General features: G+C 50.6%; 1 protein-coding gene across 1 annotated transcript in view; it reads left to right on the plus strand.

Annotated features, from left to right (window-relative positions):
- The window catches only part of AS3MT (arsenite methyltransferase), a 230,273-nt gene that overhangs the window by 142,287 nt on the left and 71,427 nt on the right, over window positions 1-16,559 (plus strand). Inside the window, exon 8 of the mRNA XM_086922705.1 lies at window positions 11,151-11,282. Coding sequence (XP_086778831.1) covers window positions 11,151-11,282 — 132 coding nt within the window. The remainder of the gene's footprint in view (window positions 1-11,150; window positions 11,283-16,559) is intronic.

A 16,559-nucleotide genomic window follows, 5' to 3' on the forward strand; every position in this document is an offset into this window, starting at 1 on the left:
AGCTGCCCTAAGACTAAGCGGACATCCACGAGGCACGACGGAGAATACACGCGGCAGTTGCACCGACTCGACACGCGGCGAATGCTTGAGTGCTCTTGCGGCCTAAGACGGAGCAGCGCAGCCCATTACACCCTACAGGGGGACCGGTCTGACCATCGGAGGAGGGAGTAGCGGTCTCGCCGGGGTGCCAGCGACCCCAGCGTATTGCTGACTGTCGGTGCAGGCCGGGGACCAGGCGGGCCTCATCCCCAGTAGCTCCTGCATCTAGGATGGCCGGCGCCAGGAATAAGAAAGGAGAACGGACATTGCCAGAGCTACTGAACAGGGGGTCCTCGAAACAAGATAAAGGACAACACTCGCCGGGCCCCTCGCGGAACCTGCCAGAAGCGGGAGGAGGAGAGCCGCCGGTCACAAGGTCCTTCCTAGAGTCTCTTTTCTGCTCCTTGCGGGACGATTTTCAGGTACTTAAGCAGGAGGTGGCCGGAGAGGTCCGAGAGGTGGGGAGAGAGGTCGATAGCCTAGGTGAAAGAGTCGCCAGCATGGAAGAAACCGGACACTCGAGAGATGAAGAAGTCGGGCAACTGCAGCAAGAGGTGCTGCGTTTGAGAGAACAACAGCTGGACCTCCAGGCACATAAGGAGGACCTCGAAAACCGGTTCCGCCGGAACAACATCCGGGTCCGGGGAGTGCCTTCCAAAGAAGAGGGTGAGGACACTGCTGGTTACCTGCAGAGCATGTTCAGGGAGATACTGGCGAACCAGAGGACTTTCCGATTAAGATCGACCAGGCGCATAGAGTGGGCATAGCGCGTCGGACCTCGGCACCTCCGCCGGATATCCTAGCCTTCCTCCCAGACTTTCCACTTAAGGAGCGAATTCTGCGTGAAGCCAGAAAACACCAATCACTGCAATTCCGTGGGCACTCAGTGGCACTTTTCCAAGATCTATCGGCGATCACGCTTCAGAAACGCAAATCATTTAAAATAGCGACTGACTTTCTAAGATCCCATGGAACACAGTATTCTTGGGGACATCCTTTCCGTCTTATTTTTCGGTGGAATGGAGTCCTACACCAGCTTCATTCACTCCAGGACACTTGTGAGGTACTGGGAATCACCGCGACGGATGAAGAAACGCACACACCACGCCGAAGGCGCATCACCAGAGATGGCTGGCAAAGGATCTCTGAACGCTGGTCCTCTGCCTCCTCTGCTCGACCCGACTCGCCTACCATTCGGGCCGGAATGGATGGGGCGCTCCAGGAAACGGCCGAACACACCACCTCGAGTGAAGTCGCGATGACAGCCTAAGTCAACTCCGGGGGGAGATCAACACAGCCTTTTTTATCGTACTGCAGGTTTGTGGGTACTGGGGGGAGGGGGTAGCTAGCGGGAGTGTAGTGGCTGGACGTCCACATCAGTGACTCACCACAGACTTGTCCCTTGAGGACCGGCCTGGGACTATGTTGTTTTGGAACTGGAACTTGTTGAGGGTAGGAGTGGTGGGCTGGGGGGGTGTGTGGGGTGGGTTAAGGGGAGGAGGGGACAGGGAGTTCGGTTGAGAGTAGGGAAGTTGGGGAATAGGGGGAAGGGGGGGTCCGTCCAGTGCACTATGCAGGTCTTAGCCGCATCAACAATGTTGTTCCATAATAATGCCCTCCCAGGTCTATTCGAATATACAAAGTTCCATCCTTCAAGCCAAACACAAGCCTGCTGATTTACGGCTTATTGTGATACACTGCATGGCGGTTTGGATGGAAGAAAATAAGCGCCGTAGTTGCTATGGAATCGAGAAGCGTGGTAACAGGTCGCTTAGTAACCTAATATGACACGCCTACTAGCGCCATGACGTCAGCGGGACCAACGTAATCCCGATCCCCGGCGTGTGGTTTCCTAGCAACGAGGCAACGTCCTCGAGGGTAATCCCGGAAGAAGGTGTAGTAGCGGTTCCAAATTTCCTTCCCCCTCAACATCCCCCAATCACCTGTATATAAGTCACTAATTGTTATGTCACTCAGTCTCAATATTTCACTTTATGTCACTTTTCACTGATTTAAATTGATGCGCCGTTTGTATAAATAATTTCTATGCATATTATAGGGTGTCAGTCAAAAACAAAAAACAAATCATGAATGGAAAATAATTCAATGATTAAAACATTTACTGACCCGTCTCTTTGTTTGGATTTGCACTCTATGATTTAATCTAGATGTCATAATAAGTAGTACGATTATGTCTGCATATATGTTGAAAGATATGTACAGATTTTGAAGCAATTTTGTTCACACCCGACAGGACCGTTGTTGATATCAATATTAGCCGCATCAGCGGCATATGTACATTTTGCCCTGGTCCGGCGGGAATCTTCTGCTATACCTTTCAACACTTCACATGCCTCCTATGTCTCTTAAGATAGTGACCCTGAATGTCCGGGGCCTCAATAATCCAGTTAAAAGGAGGGCAGTACTGTCTTTGTTAGAGAACACACAAGCAGATATCTGTCTTCTTCAGGAGACCCACCTACTACCTAGTGATTCCCATAGGCTGCGCTCCCATAAGTTCCCAACACAATTTTTTTCCTCCAGCAATACTAAAACCGCGGGGGTGGCAATCCTAGTGGCACGACATTTCAAGGGGGAGGTCCTTCATAAACATGCAGAACACAAAGGCAGACTGCTTGCTTACAGATTTAAGATTGGGGGACTCCCGTTCACGGTTGGATCCCTGTATAGCCCTAATGACCAACAAGAGCACTTCTTACGGTCAGCGTTGGTGGACATCACTGCCTCACCGGACAGGCACATTGTCCTTGGAGGCGACTTTAATATGGTTTTCGATTCAGCCCTTGATAGGTCAGCGCAACGTACCCCACAGACCGGGGAATTCTCAGCCGGGAGTAAAGCACAGCTGTCGGAAGTGGACCTTCACGATCTCTGGCGTTGCATGCACCCTACCGATAGAGAGTACTCATACTACTCCCATGCGCATAAGACATGCAAGACTGGACCACCTCCTAGTTACGACCCAGGTGAGGGCATTGGCTTCGACAACCGAGATGGGGGTGATCTCCATATCGGACCACGCCCGGATATTCGCCAAGTTTTGCCTGCCACCGGTGACTTGACCCCCCAGGGTTTGGCGCCTTAGGGACACATTATTGCATAGAAAAGAGGTGGTTGACCGCATAACAGAGGCTACTCAGGAGTATCTGACCCATAATGATAATCCCAAAACTTAATTGGCGACACAGTGGTCTGCCCTGAAAGCGGTACTTAGAGGAGAGTTTATAGCCATCGCATCAGCTGAAAATAGAGAAAGGCAGAGTAAACGGGAGGAACTCACTCAACGGGTCCGCGAACTCGAACAAATACACCGCCGAACGGGGGCTCCCCGGGTATGGAAGCAGCTCAAAGGGGCAAGGAAACTCCTAACGGCTCTAGACATGGACCGCGCGGAATACGCTGCACTACGATTGCGTCATGCCTATTACACAGGGGGAGACCGTTGTGGCCGCCTATTGGCCAACAGGCTGCGGGTGCAACGCCAGCGACAAATGGTAAAGGAGGTCTGTGACCCCACCGGGTCGATGATCACGGAAGATGCCCAAATAGCTGACACCTTCCGAAGGTTTTACGCTGATCTTTACGCAGGGGATCCCCTGAATGAACCGGCAAAGATGGCATACCTGGACTCCGTCACCCTCCCATCCCTAGCTCCCTCGCAAGCTGAACATTTAGACAGGGATATTCGAATTGAGGAAGTGATCTCTGCTATCGCCAAACTTAAGCATGGCAAGGCTCCAGGTCCAGACGGATATACGTCCCTGTTTTATAAAACATTCTGTACATTGCTAGCCCCGTTCCTCACCCACCTATTTAATTTGTTCGCGGACCCGGGGGCCATCCCACCCGACCTCCTGCGGGCCTCACTTACAGTCATCCCCAAGCCGGGGAAAGACCGGACGCTATGCGGCTCCTACAGGCCGATATCCCTCCTGAATGTCGACATTAAATTGTACACAGGGATCCTCGCGGCACGGCTGGCCCCCCACCTGCCGGGACTCATAGACCCGGATCAGGCGGGATTCGTTCCTGGGAGGCAAACGGTGGACAACACCAAAAGGATCGTCCACCTCATTGAGAAAGCCACTTGGATTCCCGGAGAAAGAATGATGGTGGCGGTGGACGCCGAAAAGGCGTTCGACCGAGTGCATTGGCCATATTTAGAACAGGTCCTGCGGAAGGCGGGCATTGGAGACAAATTTCGCACCCTAGTCCTTAATTGCTATAAATTTCCAACGGCGGAGGTGCGGGTGAACGGCTACAGTTCACGGAGCTTTGACATCGAGAGAGGCACTAGACAGGGCTGTCCACTCTCGCCCCTACTCTTCGCTCTTTATATGGAGCCCTTTGCCCAACTGATACGCACTAATCCAGCAGCTACGGGGATACGGTTTGGAGGTTTTACTCACACCATAAGCCTCTACGCCGATGATATCATATTGTCGTTGGACGCACCCCGGACTGCCCTCCCGATCTGCATTGAGGAATTAGACTCCTTTGCAGCCGTCACAGGCTTTAAAATGAATATGGGGAAATTGGTGGCATTGGACGTATCCCTTGCACCAGCCACTAGGGCGTATCTACAGAGCAGGTTCCCCATGCTTTGGTCATCAGACCCCGTGCCTTATCTGGGGATCCAGTTGGCCCCTACCTTGCCGACTATGGTAACAGCCAACTACGCTGCCCTAGGCAGGAAGATCCGGGAAGAGCTCGGGCGATGGAATCGCAGCACCATCTCCTGGTTGGGCAGAATAGCTGCGGTTAAAATGACGGTCTTACCCCAGATACTCTACCTCTTCCGCGCTTTACCGCTCCAGCCGCCCGTTGGGTGGATTCAGCAGACGCAGGCAGATCTTGCGCGTTTTATATGGCAAGGCAGGAAGCCCAGAATGAGGAGATCACTCTCGATGCTAACCCCTGAAGCTGGAGGTCTCGGGATCCCGGATCTCCGCAAGTATTTTCAAGCAACACAGTTGCGCTATCTGGTGGAATGGAGCAGGTGGGAATCAGACAGACACTGGCTCTTCCAAGACCAGGCAGTGGCAGGCTGGCCTTTACAGGAAGTGCTGTTTCTTCGACGGGCTCACCGACCCGCGAATCTTTATGCCTCATTGGTCACCAGAGTGCCCCTGCGGGTATGGGATGCGACCAATACCAATCATAATCTCACCTCGTTTCCCTCGCCACTCACACCAATAGTAGATAATCCGGACTTCACCCCGGGCACTGAAAGGGGAGCCTTTACCCATTGGAGAACGGCCGGTTGCCGGGCCCTATGTCACGTGTACGACTCAGAGGGTGTCATTCCCTTCTCACGCCTCCGACAGGAATACTCCTTCCAAGAGACCGAGAGGCTTCGCTATATGCAGGTACGCCACTGGGCTCTACACCCACAGGTGCGGGACGCAGCGGATAGACAGCTCCTCCCTTATGAGAGGTGGCTCATGACTCGCTCGTCGGACGCGAAACTGATCACGGACCTCTACAAACTATTACAGCCGCCTTCCTCACACCTATATAATCCAGGGAGGGAGCGATGGGAGCGGGAATTGGGTAGAACACTGAGACATAAAGAGTGGGAGCAGATTTCATACAGAGCACGGCACTCCGCATACCACATGGGACTCACTGACACATTGACTAAAGTCTCCACCTATTGGTATTATACCCCAGAACGTATACATGAGATGGACCGGAATAGGGATAGCGCTTGCTGGAGGGGATGCGGACAGGTGGGCACACTGACACATATCTTATGGGACTGTCCTCACCTAAAATCCTATTGGAAGGAAGTGATAGATGAAATTGACTCCCATTTCAACACTGAACTGCTGCGCTTCCCCACATATATATTATTCTATCACGGGCTGGCTTCATAGACTGTGGCATGTGTTGGGGATGGAGAAACTATCACTTACAGTGGCGGGGGACATAGAGCAATTTGATGACCTCTGGCAACCATTCCGGTCTCTGCTGCTCACCGAATTTAGGGAGATCACTTGCCCCAGATACCTACGCCTTTTAAGGCTTACAACGCCTGAAGAGCCAACCTCCTGAATAACTATTGAGTTAGCTTTTCCCGCCTGAAAGGGATCAGGGTGGAGGACGAAGGGCGGACCTGTGCACTGGACCGGGGGAAGGGGGGGGGGGGGGCGATGGGGGTTTGAGGAGGGGGGGTTTTGGGGGGGTGTTTGGGGAAAGGGACAGTTCGTTTCTTGTGACACCATATATCTTTAGGGGTTGCTGTAAAGGGGTTTTCAATTGATATGCCTTTGGACAATTAATGCTGTGTATGCAACCTTAGACGCAATGGCCTGATATCATAAATGCTAAGTATGTTCTGTCTCTTTCTGTTGTGTTAATAATAAAAACACTTAAACTTAAAACCAGGTCTGTGGACTTTGTCAATGTTTGCTTTATGTATTGTGGATCTGACTCTTTGCAGCCTTACTCAACATCTGCGATGTGCCTCATCCAGCATCCTTGATTCTGTTATGTTACTTTTGCGGTTAGCTGTTCCTTGCTTCTAACTTTAGGCAGCCTAACTCCACTTGTAGTGGAAGTGGATGTTGGGTAAATTGAAAGCAGCATGCAGCTAATAAAATATATTTATGTACCTTAATATAGTAGCCAAGGCCTGTGCTTTAGCTGCAAATCCTCATCAGTTCAAATTTCTGCTTGTGTCCTGTGAGCAAAGACTCTAAATCTGTGGTCGCCTCTGTTAGTGTAGGCAACGAACAATAAACTTGAAAGAGGCTCCTGTCGACGTTCTAAATTCACTCTCGATAGGTTCTTCATACTGCAGCTCCTCCAACTCCAAACTCTCTTGGCCTCATTACAAGCTGCAACATTCCAATGATGACATCACATGAATCTTCAACTCTGGTTGGCACTAAAATATTCTGCACAAAATTACCTATACACATACCTGTAATACAGATTGCATTTGAAATTATAAATGGATAACCGGTTATAATGGGGATGTTTTTCAACTCTGTTGGGACAGACGAGTAATGGGGGAACCATACATAACATGCCGTCTTCCCGCCCCACCCTAAAAAAACCTGGCCTCCTGCCAGCCACCCCACCTCCCTCTGTGTTTTCCTTCCCTCTTCACTCTCCTTCGGATGTACTCTCTGCCATCGCTGCACTGACAGGCTTTGTGAGAAGACTGCCAGATCCACCTGGAATTCCTTTATGATATAGCAACAGTGGATTACCACTGTTGCTACAATATTCTGTGAATTCATGGCAATAATTTGACAGACTTTGAATCTGGCATTTACGCCAATATAGATGGGAAACAGTGCATTTCAGGGATGTTTTTCACCGAGGGGTTCTGAGTGACATCAAAGTGGCAGCAAGAGTGAATCTAGAGCTGTGTAATATGGCACTCAGAACGCAGAGATGAGACACCCTCGTAATTCACTTTTTATTTATCTATGATTTTATGAAATGTACGGCCCCCAAAATCATTTAACTCTGTTTTAAAATGATACGCAGTGCAGAGGAGTAATTGACGAGCCACACATAACATTGCTTCTCTGTTAGACCTGTCAGCCCTAGGGTGGTCTTTCCCTATTTTTTTCGCTCTTGCCTCATTTTTTCCCACCTTCTTTTTGTTGGCCTTAGGTCTCTCGGCGCCTTCCCATTGTTTCCCAGTGTTAAGGTGCAGGTGCTCTCTTGCCCTAACATGGCTGCCACTGACCCCTGCTACTGCAGCGCGGTCTTTGTAGACGCACTCTAGTAGCCAGGAGCTGGCTGGAACCCTTAAACAATGTTGCAATACCAGCCTGCTCATAGCTAGAATGAAGGAAGCTCCTGGAACCTTCTAGAACAGGGGAGGTGACACCAACTGCCACTGCCAACTGCCAACTGTCGCTATATAAGGAAAGGGAGGGAAACTTTCCAGTCAGTTGGGGCATCACTGACCTTGGGGACCCACGCAGGAGATTTAGGCGGTAGGGCCTAGTCAGGGACCTACGCCACTGGGGGTGACAGGGCTTAGGTGCTGCCTTCCAAGTAGAGTGAGGAACCCTGAGCTAGTCCACTGATCTGGCCCGGCGGGAGGGGAACCCAGGGATCATCTGAAGTGACCTGCTGACAAGCCTTCAACTCAACCCCCCCCCCCTTGTAAGAAACCAGGAACCTACTTCAACCAAAGGGCGCCAGAACCAACAAGCGCCGAGAAGAGTCACCACTGCGCTAATCAGGACTACTAGGGGATCAACCAGGTACTGGACTGTGCTGCGCAACCCCCTGCCTTCACCTGGGCCTGCGCTGTCCTGCCTGCCTCCCCCCTGCCGAATTACCTGAGAAGCGCTGTAACCTGCTGATCTGATAAGCGCTCTGGCTTAGACTGCCTTTCCTGTCAGAACTGCTGGGTGGGCCCCCACATCGTGTATCATCCGAGCGCTGTAACCTTCCCTGAATCGCTATTTCTCCCATGCGCTGTCCTGAGGTGCTGCATGATCGTCGCGCTGTTGCCCACAACTAATGTGAAGCGCTGTGCCCCCGGAGCGCTGCTGCGGCTTCGCACCCCTCCCTGAAGTACTCACCACCACAACCCGTGGGAAGCGCTGGCCTTGAGGCACTGTGTCTGCCCCCCGGCGGCCCTCGGTGCCAGAAGAGGGCCGCTGCTGTGTTGCTGAAGGCCGCGCCTGGCCCGACTGTGTGCAGTCCCCCCCGCGGCGGCCCCCGGAGCCTTGGGGAGGCCACTGCGATCATCGCCTAGGCCGCGCCGGGATTCCTGTCAGGCTGCGCTGGGCCTGCCAGGCCGTGAAGCCTGCATCCACCTCACGTGACGGGGGCGCGTCAAGCCCCGCCCCCGCCATCGCCGCATTCTGATTGGGCCGGCGCCACACACCCCCCAAACCAGACCTGCCATTGGCTCCCGGCCCTTGGAAGGCTTCGAGAAGCCGGAGCAGCATCAGGACTACCGGGAGGCCCCTAAGAAGAGCGTGGGAGCAGCGCGGGCCTCCCTGACAGTCCACACCTTTGCCGGTGGGGTCCGAGGAAAGAAGGAGCCCTCTCCCTCTTCAGCAAGGGGCCGGAAAGGCCCGAAGAACAAAGGTAAAGCCCTGGGGGAGGGCGGAGGACCTAAACAGATGCGGGGCTTCCCAGGAGTGAGCCGGAGGTCCCGGTTCCGCCCCTCCCCTCTGGAAAAACTATTGCTGGGCCCCGCTGCCCTAATTGGCCCCTGCAAGCGCTCGGAACTGGGCTAAGAGATTGGGTAACCTCCGCCTGGGGGCCAGGTTCCTGCCAGCTAGTGTAGGCCCTGTCGCTAGGGTTATGGTGGCATAAGGAAGTGCTTCTGGCTGAATACTGGGGTATATGAGCCTTAATGAAATGCCAGTTCTCTTGTCTGCTGAGCTGAGGCCTAATCTTCACTGAGATGACATTTATGCTTAATGTAATGTTTATGCCTGTTTAGGATAGGCCCTGGACTGCTGATTCTGACCTACTATCCTGGGGTAAGGTTCACTAGGCTCTATACATGGTTGGCCTGACCACTGAAACTTACTTCTGCTAAATACCTGGTCTACATTTAATGAAAGTCCAGTCCTACCTAATGAGAGGCCTGTTCACTTAGAATGGGATGTTGCATGATCTTTACTGAAATGTTTACCTTTCCCAGATGAAATGCGTCCTTCTGACTAATGCAATATTTATTGAAATGCCTACAGTTATTTAATAATTAATATTTATTCATGTTGGTATTTAATGCCAAGTGATGAAATACATGTGTTTTTAAGGGAAACTACTAAGTTATTGCTTCTGTGAATTTTTGATTGCCCTGATTCTAATCGTATATAAAAGCTTAGTAATTTGAATCAAACACAACGGTGTGGTCTAAGTCCTTGCGTGCACTTATTGTCTCAGTGGATGCGTGTGCTGTGTAGTCGCTTAACACCTGAGCTTTCGGGTGCCTACCTGCTCGTGCCAGGCTACCCCCGGGGAACTGGTGACCCCAGTTCTCACATTCTCCCTGTCCCAAATGTAAAAAAAAAATAATAATAATACTTGGCCTCCTGCCACCCAACTCGTCCACTCCCTGTACTTTCTTTCCCTCATCTCCAGTGGCTGTGCTCACTGGTCCCCAGCGCTGCTCTGACAGGCTCGCAGATAGTTCTGTTACACACTGTTGGTACATCATAGCAGTGGCAGGTAACAGGATGAGGGGAACCTAAAGCACTACACGCTATGAACAAGTGCCTGCGGATGCAATCATAGTTCTAGAGGCTGTGATGGTAAACCCCCCAAGCCCCACTTCAGTTCCGAAATTTAAAATTACTCGCTCCCATGGACAAACAGTACTCTTCAACTTTGTCAAGCACATGTGCAGTTGAAATTATTTAAGAGATATGGAGCATGTGACGTGGTCTGAGCATCCTGGCTTCTTGTATAATAGAGCAAGGACTGAAGCTGCAAGTTAAAGTTCAGGTAGAATGTAGATGTAATTAGGAAACAGGATACAGTTTGGTTAAAAACGTATGTCAATATCCGTACTTGATACAGCTGTAGCCTTTTCTTTCACCTATTCTGTGACCTTTTTTTTTTGCAGTTTTATACAGAGCAACCTCGACCCGTAGATACTGGAGTGCTTTACCCCAGCACCAGTTACATTACACAAGGTCACATTTTTTTAGACATGGGGAGATTAGGTGATGTGCCTAGAATCACAGGATGTTGAGCCAATGCCGAGACTCAAACCTGGTTCCCCATTTCCAAAGTTGCAGCCGTTGGAGTAATGCCATATCATCTCCCCTTTCTGTGCAAGTCGACCCTTTCTGACTCTGTGATGCTGTAACGGATGTCACAGGATGTCAGGAAAATAACATGGTGGCTTCCACTAATGAATGTGGAGCTTCTTAGAAGTCAAAATGGGTGTAGTGTTGGAACAAAGGGGATTTAAGTCATGTACACTGATTCGAGAATGTGAGAAGAATAACTGTCTTTTTTAGGCATAAAAGCTAAAACATATGGTAGAAAAATTAACTAAGAAAGCAAATGTCAATTTTGACCAAATAAATAGTTTAGCCCTACTCTTTGAAATTATTCCTTATAACATCTGGTCTTCTGTGGTGTAGGAGAGTGTCTTGGTGGAGCGATTTGGTGGAAGGACCTGCTCATTATTGCAGAGGAGGTGGGGTTCTACCCTCCACGATTGGTCACCGCAAGTGAAGTAACTGTGAACAACAAGGAGCTGGAACAAGTTGTTGGTAAGTCTTATGGGAAATATCTGTTCATTCATGTGAAAATGAGAAACTCCAGCATCTCCATGAAAATGCGGTTGTGTGACAATTGTGTTGCGATATCAGGCAGTGTGCAAGATCTGTCAAGGCACCAGGAATACTGATGGCCCTTGCATCTGTAGTCCTTCTCTCTTCTGCGGTCTTTACGCTATCTCAACACTGTTCTCCCACACCCTGGAATGCAGTTCCTTGCCATCTGTTTACTCGGGTCCTATCTTTTCCTTGACACATATCGCATTTTCCTTGATTGTCCCTGGTGGTGGAGTACTTGCAAGCCCCAAATGATTTTTCAAGTACATTCCTCTGGAAGAAATGTCTTCATTAGCTCGCTAAGGCCTCTTCTGAAGGTTATAGTGAAGGACGCTGGCTTATATGGTATTCCTCAAGGATAGATTCTTTCACAGCAGTTCCCTCTAAACACTAGAAATTAAACCTCTTTATTTGTCTAATGGTAAGAAAAGAATATCGTTTGTTGTTCGTAATCCTGATCAACGTTGACGTGTGGGTTTGTTTAATTCATGTATTAGAAATCTATTTAATGTAACACACTGCGGCAGAGTGCTTTGAAGAGTATGGGGTCTTAGTATGAACAAGATGGCGCCTCTGCCAAATTTGCTTTTCATATCTGTTTGCACAGGTGCGTCTATGTCTCCGTGATTTATGCACAGTGTAGATGTGCTAATTACATTTTTTCATTAGTTGGTGCACGTTTTATGACTTTGTTTCTAATTGTGAACAGGGCAAATAAATAGCGTGCTATTTTTGCCATATTGTCACATAAAAACTTCATAAAATGTGCACGAACTGATTATGTAATCTGTGTTAACTGTAGAGTGCACACACACAAAACAATTGAACAATCATAATATTTTCTGAAAGCATACATGAACAAACATGTTTACCCATATAGATTTAATTGTGTCAAGACGCCACTCATTGTGAATAAGCTCTCTATAAAAGAACACCATAAATTATATAAACAATTTTTTTTTTTTAATTAAATTTGTACTTTATTGCATATCCAACAAAAGCACACAGCACTCTTCGCCCACAACCCGGAGGCCGGCGGCAACAGTAAATAGTATCCGGTACAGTGTTCAATAGCATCATACACAGCCTTAGTGCCAGCATCCCGGAGGCCTGGCGGCGCAGACAGAGAAATTCTCGTGCATGGATAGCACTGCCAGTAATGTGCAAGTGCAGTGCAGCTAGAGTGACTGTGCGGAAGAAATCCTGAAGTCAATAAACAGTTTTCACTAAGTAACAGTACAATAAAACCCATACCTAAACAAGACCCCTACCCCCCAAACAACCAGCCTACCCGTACGTGTGTCTACCTACCCACCTGCCATATCTGCAGAGTCTGAATGCTAACAGTGTGCCTACAGCCAGAGACCCCATAGACCCCATGTGTGCGAGTATCTCCACTGAAATAACGACCGAGTACTAGCCTCCCTGTGTAACCTCCCCGAGAGCAGCCACCCCCCATAGCACAGCCAACAGCACCAAGGGACCAGGTGACCACCTCTCAGAATGGGACAGTCAAACGTGTAGTATGTCTCTCTCCGACGCCTCCACCCCTCCCTCCTGTATCTCATCCAACTCCTCCCCCTCAGGTTCCGACTCCCCGCCTTCCTTGGCACACAGATATTCCCTATATAGCCCCCAGAAATTCTTAGGGCGACTCTTCGGGGGCAGCAGTTCGTTATAGACCTCCGACTGCGTGCAGCAGTACAGTAAGTCCACCTCCCACCGCCTCTTAGTTGGTATCGGCCCCCTCATCCAGCACAGTGCAACCAGGCGTTTGGCAGTCAGCAGCGCAATATCCGCCAAGCGCCTCACCGCCACCGGCAGTGGTTTGGAAAAGTCTAGCAGTGCCGGGCACGGTGGGACGTCCATTCCCAACATCACACTAAGTTCCGAGAATACCCTCTGCCAGAATGTATAAATGCTAGGGCAAGTCCAGGCCACGTGTAAAAAATCAGCCGAGGGAAAGTGGCACCGCTCGCACTCCGCCGAATCCCTCAGTCCGTACCTGTGCAGTCTTTCTGGGGTGTAATAGACACGCTGCAGATATTTAAAATGTATCAATCTATGCCTGCTATTAAGCGAAATCTTTCTAGTATTCATGCAGCAGTATTGCCACATCTCATCCGTGTCCGTCAACTGGAGATCGTCCTGCCAAGCTAACCTGGCCTTGGAGAGCGGGTACTGCTTGTGTCGGTCCCCCAGTTTCTTAAGATTCGTGACCAACTTACTGGACGATGGGTTTCTGAAAACGTAGGTGAGCTCCGGCACCTCCAGGGGTTCCGACATTTCCGGGCCCAATAACACCTGTAGCGCACCACGGACCCTATGATATTGAAAACTGTGCAATAGCGTCTTCCCAGGTTGGGATTGAAGGACCTGTTGCAGCGTCTTTACAGTGCCGTTCAGGAAGAGATCCCCCATCTTCTCTATGCCCAAGTCTCGTAATGCCTTAAGGACCCCCTTCTCTGTCAATGGGGCTAACCACACCGCCCATTCCACGCGCATGAGGGGCGAGTACAGCAGCTCGCTATCCCGCGAGCGGACTAGCTCATGCCAGGCGAGGTTCGTAGCCGCAATGGAGTCTAAATTCCCAACCCTGCGGTCAACTGGGCAGCATATTGTGGCTGGGAGCGGGGTGGGATCCGCGAAGAGGCGTTCAAGTTTCACGTGTGGAATACCGGGGTCCCCATGGACCCAAGTGTGTAGATGAGCTCCTGCGCTATTCTATAGTACCGCTCCAGATCTGGAGCCCCCAGTCCCCCTCGTTCATAGGGGAGCATTAAAGTCTGCCATTGGACCCTAGGTTGTTTGCCCCCCCACGCAAGCCTGATAAGCGTCTGCGTGAGCTGCCGAAAAAATGCCTTTGAAAGCACCACGGGGATATTCGCAAAAAGAAAAAGAAACCTGGGGAGGACCACCATCTTCATAATCGCTATCCTTCCCATCAAGGACAACGGAAGCCTGCACCACACTTCCACATCATCCACCAATCTAGAGTACGCTACACCATAATTCTCGCGTACCAAGGTCTTGGGATCAGTGTGTACACGTATCCCCAAATAGCGAATAGAGTCCGTGGTCCACTGCAGCGGGTACTCCGAGTCAAACGGGTGGGTCACCGGGGTCAGAGGTAACGCCACGGACTTGTCCCAGTTGACCCGCAAACCAGATAGAGCTCCAAACCTCACCACTTCCCGCAGTACAGACACCAAGTTCTCCTCCGGTTCCCGAACATATAGCAGGGTTTCGTCGGCGTACGTCGATATGCCGATCTGATAGGTAGGAAAGTTAATCCCTTCAAACCCATGGTATTCCCTGATAGCGCACGCCAGTGGTTCCGCCACTAAGGTATATAGAAGAGGGGAGAGGGGGCCACCCTGTCTGGTGCCTCTGCTGATCTCAATCGGGGCAGTGACCGAGTTCCCTATCTTCAACCGGGCCGTCGGCTTGTAGTACAGGGCCCCTAGCATCTGCAAAAAAGGCTCGCCCAGCCCATACTTACGCAGGACCCTGAGCATAAATGGCCACTCCACCGAATCAAAGGCTTTTTCCATGTCCAAGAAAATAGCCTTATTCTCTTGCCGGACATGTTGAATGGTGCCTAACACAGTACGGATGTTATATGTTAAATTCCTAGCGGGGACAAACCCAGCCTGTTCCGGGGCAACCAAGTCCGGGACCAGCAGAGCCAGACGCGCAGCCAGTACTTTCGCATACAGTTTGGCGTCTACATTAATCAGGGAGAGCGGCCTATACGAGCCACATTCGTTGGGGGGTTTCCCCGGCTTCGGGATTGTAATGAGAAGCGCTTCCCTCATAGTTTTCGGCATACTACCCTGTTGGCACATGTCATCGAAAAGCAACATCAAGTGTGGTATAAGTTTATCTTGGAAAGCCTTATAGAAAGCCACCGTAAGCCCATCAGCCCCCGGAGCACTGCCTGACCTCATTCCCTCGAGTGCCTCCGAAATCTCCTCTTTCTGAATCGGTGCCATAAGAAATTCTCTCTGCCAATTGGCTAGGAAGGGCATATTGATATAGCTCAGGTAGTCATCTATTTCCTCCTCTAGGTGACCTGACCGTGATCTGTACAGTTCAGTATAGTAAGCATGAAATTCCGCCAGTATATCACCTTCCTCCGTGACCACCCCACCACTAGGTGTAAGTAACACCTCAATCACCAATGGCGGTCTGCTATTACGCATAAGTTTAGCCAGTAGGGAACCAGGGCGGTCTCTCTCCCCATAGGTGCGTGCCGTGGCATATTTCCCCATGTGCTGTATTTCCCTATCCGCCTCCTCATGGAATTCTGCTATTAAGGATTTGATCCTCTCATCCGTGTCAGTGTCTCCTGCACGCCCTGAGTGTCGCTCCAGATCAGACAGCTGTGTTTCTAAGTACTTCAACCACTGCCTAATAGCTTTGAGCACCCCTGAGTGTTTGGCCATCGTCATACCTCGTATGTACACCTTGAACGCATCCCAAAGAACCTGCACACTATCCACCGACCCCACATTAGTCGCAAAGTAAGTGTCAATGTCTTCCGCTAATTCCCCTCTGAAAACCTCATCCAGAAGTGAGTATGGGGGGAACCTCCAAGTGAACGGGGGAATTCTCCTAGCCGGCGCTTCCAGTAGCATGAGCAGTGGTGAATGGTCCGACAACGTGCGGGGCAATATTACACATCCCTTCACTGAGTCAAGGAGGGAGTGGGAGGCAAACCAATAATCAATTCTCGTGTGTATATTATGATAGGCTGAGTAATGAGTGTAACCTCCCTTCCCCGGGTGTCTATGGCGCCACACATCCACCAGATCAAGCTTTACCATTTCCGCCTGCATAAGCAACGCCGAGGCCGCCAGGCATCTGGAAGCGCCAGCCGACCTGTCCAGCTCCGGGTTCAGCACAAAATTGAAATCGCCCCCCCACAGCAGCCTGGAACCCTCATACTGTCTACATAGATCCGCTAGTGAGGAGTAGAAGGCAGGAGTATCATAATTGGGGCCATATACATTCACAACCATCAGATCCTGACCTTTCCCAACACAGCGTGCAATTGCATATCGACCCTCCGGGTCCACAACCATCTGCAGTAACTTCAATTGCGATTTGGGATTAGCCCATGTAAGCACACCCCTTGCATGTGTAGTAAACCCCGCTGCAACGCAATTGCCTCCGAGTCCTCTAGTCGACAGCATAGGGCTGGATTATATA

Source organism: Lissotriton vulgaris, chromosome 5, assembly GCF_964263255.1.
Source record: "Lissotriton vulgaris chromosome 5, aLisVul1.2, whole genome shotgun sequence".
In the NCBI taxonomy this organism is placed as follows: domain Eukaryota; kingdom Metazoa; phylum Chordata; class Amphibia; order Caudata; family Salamandridae; genus Lissotriton; species Lissotriton vulgaris.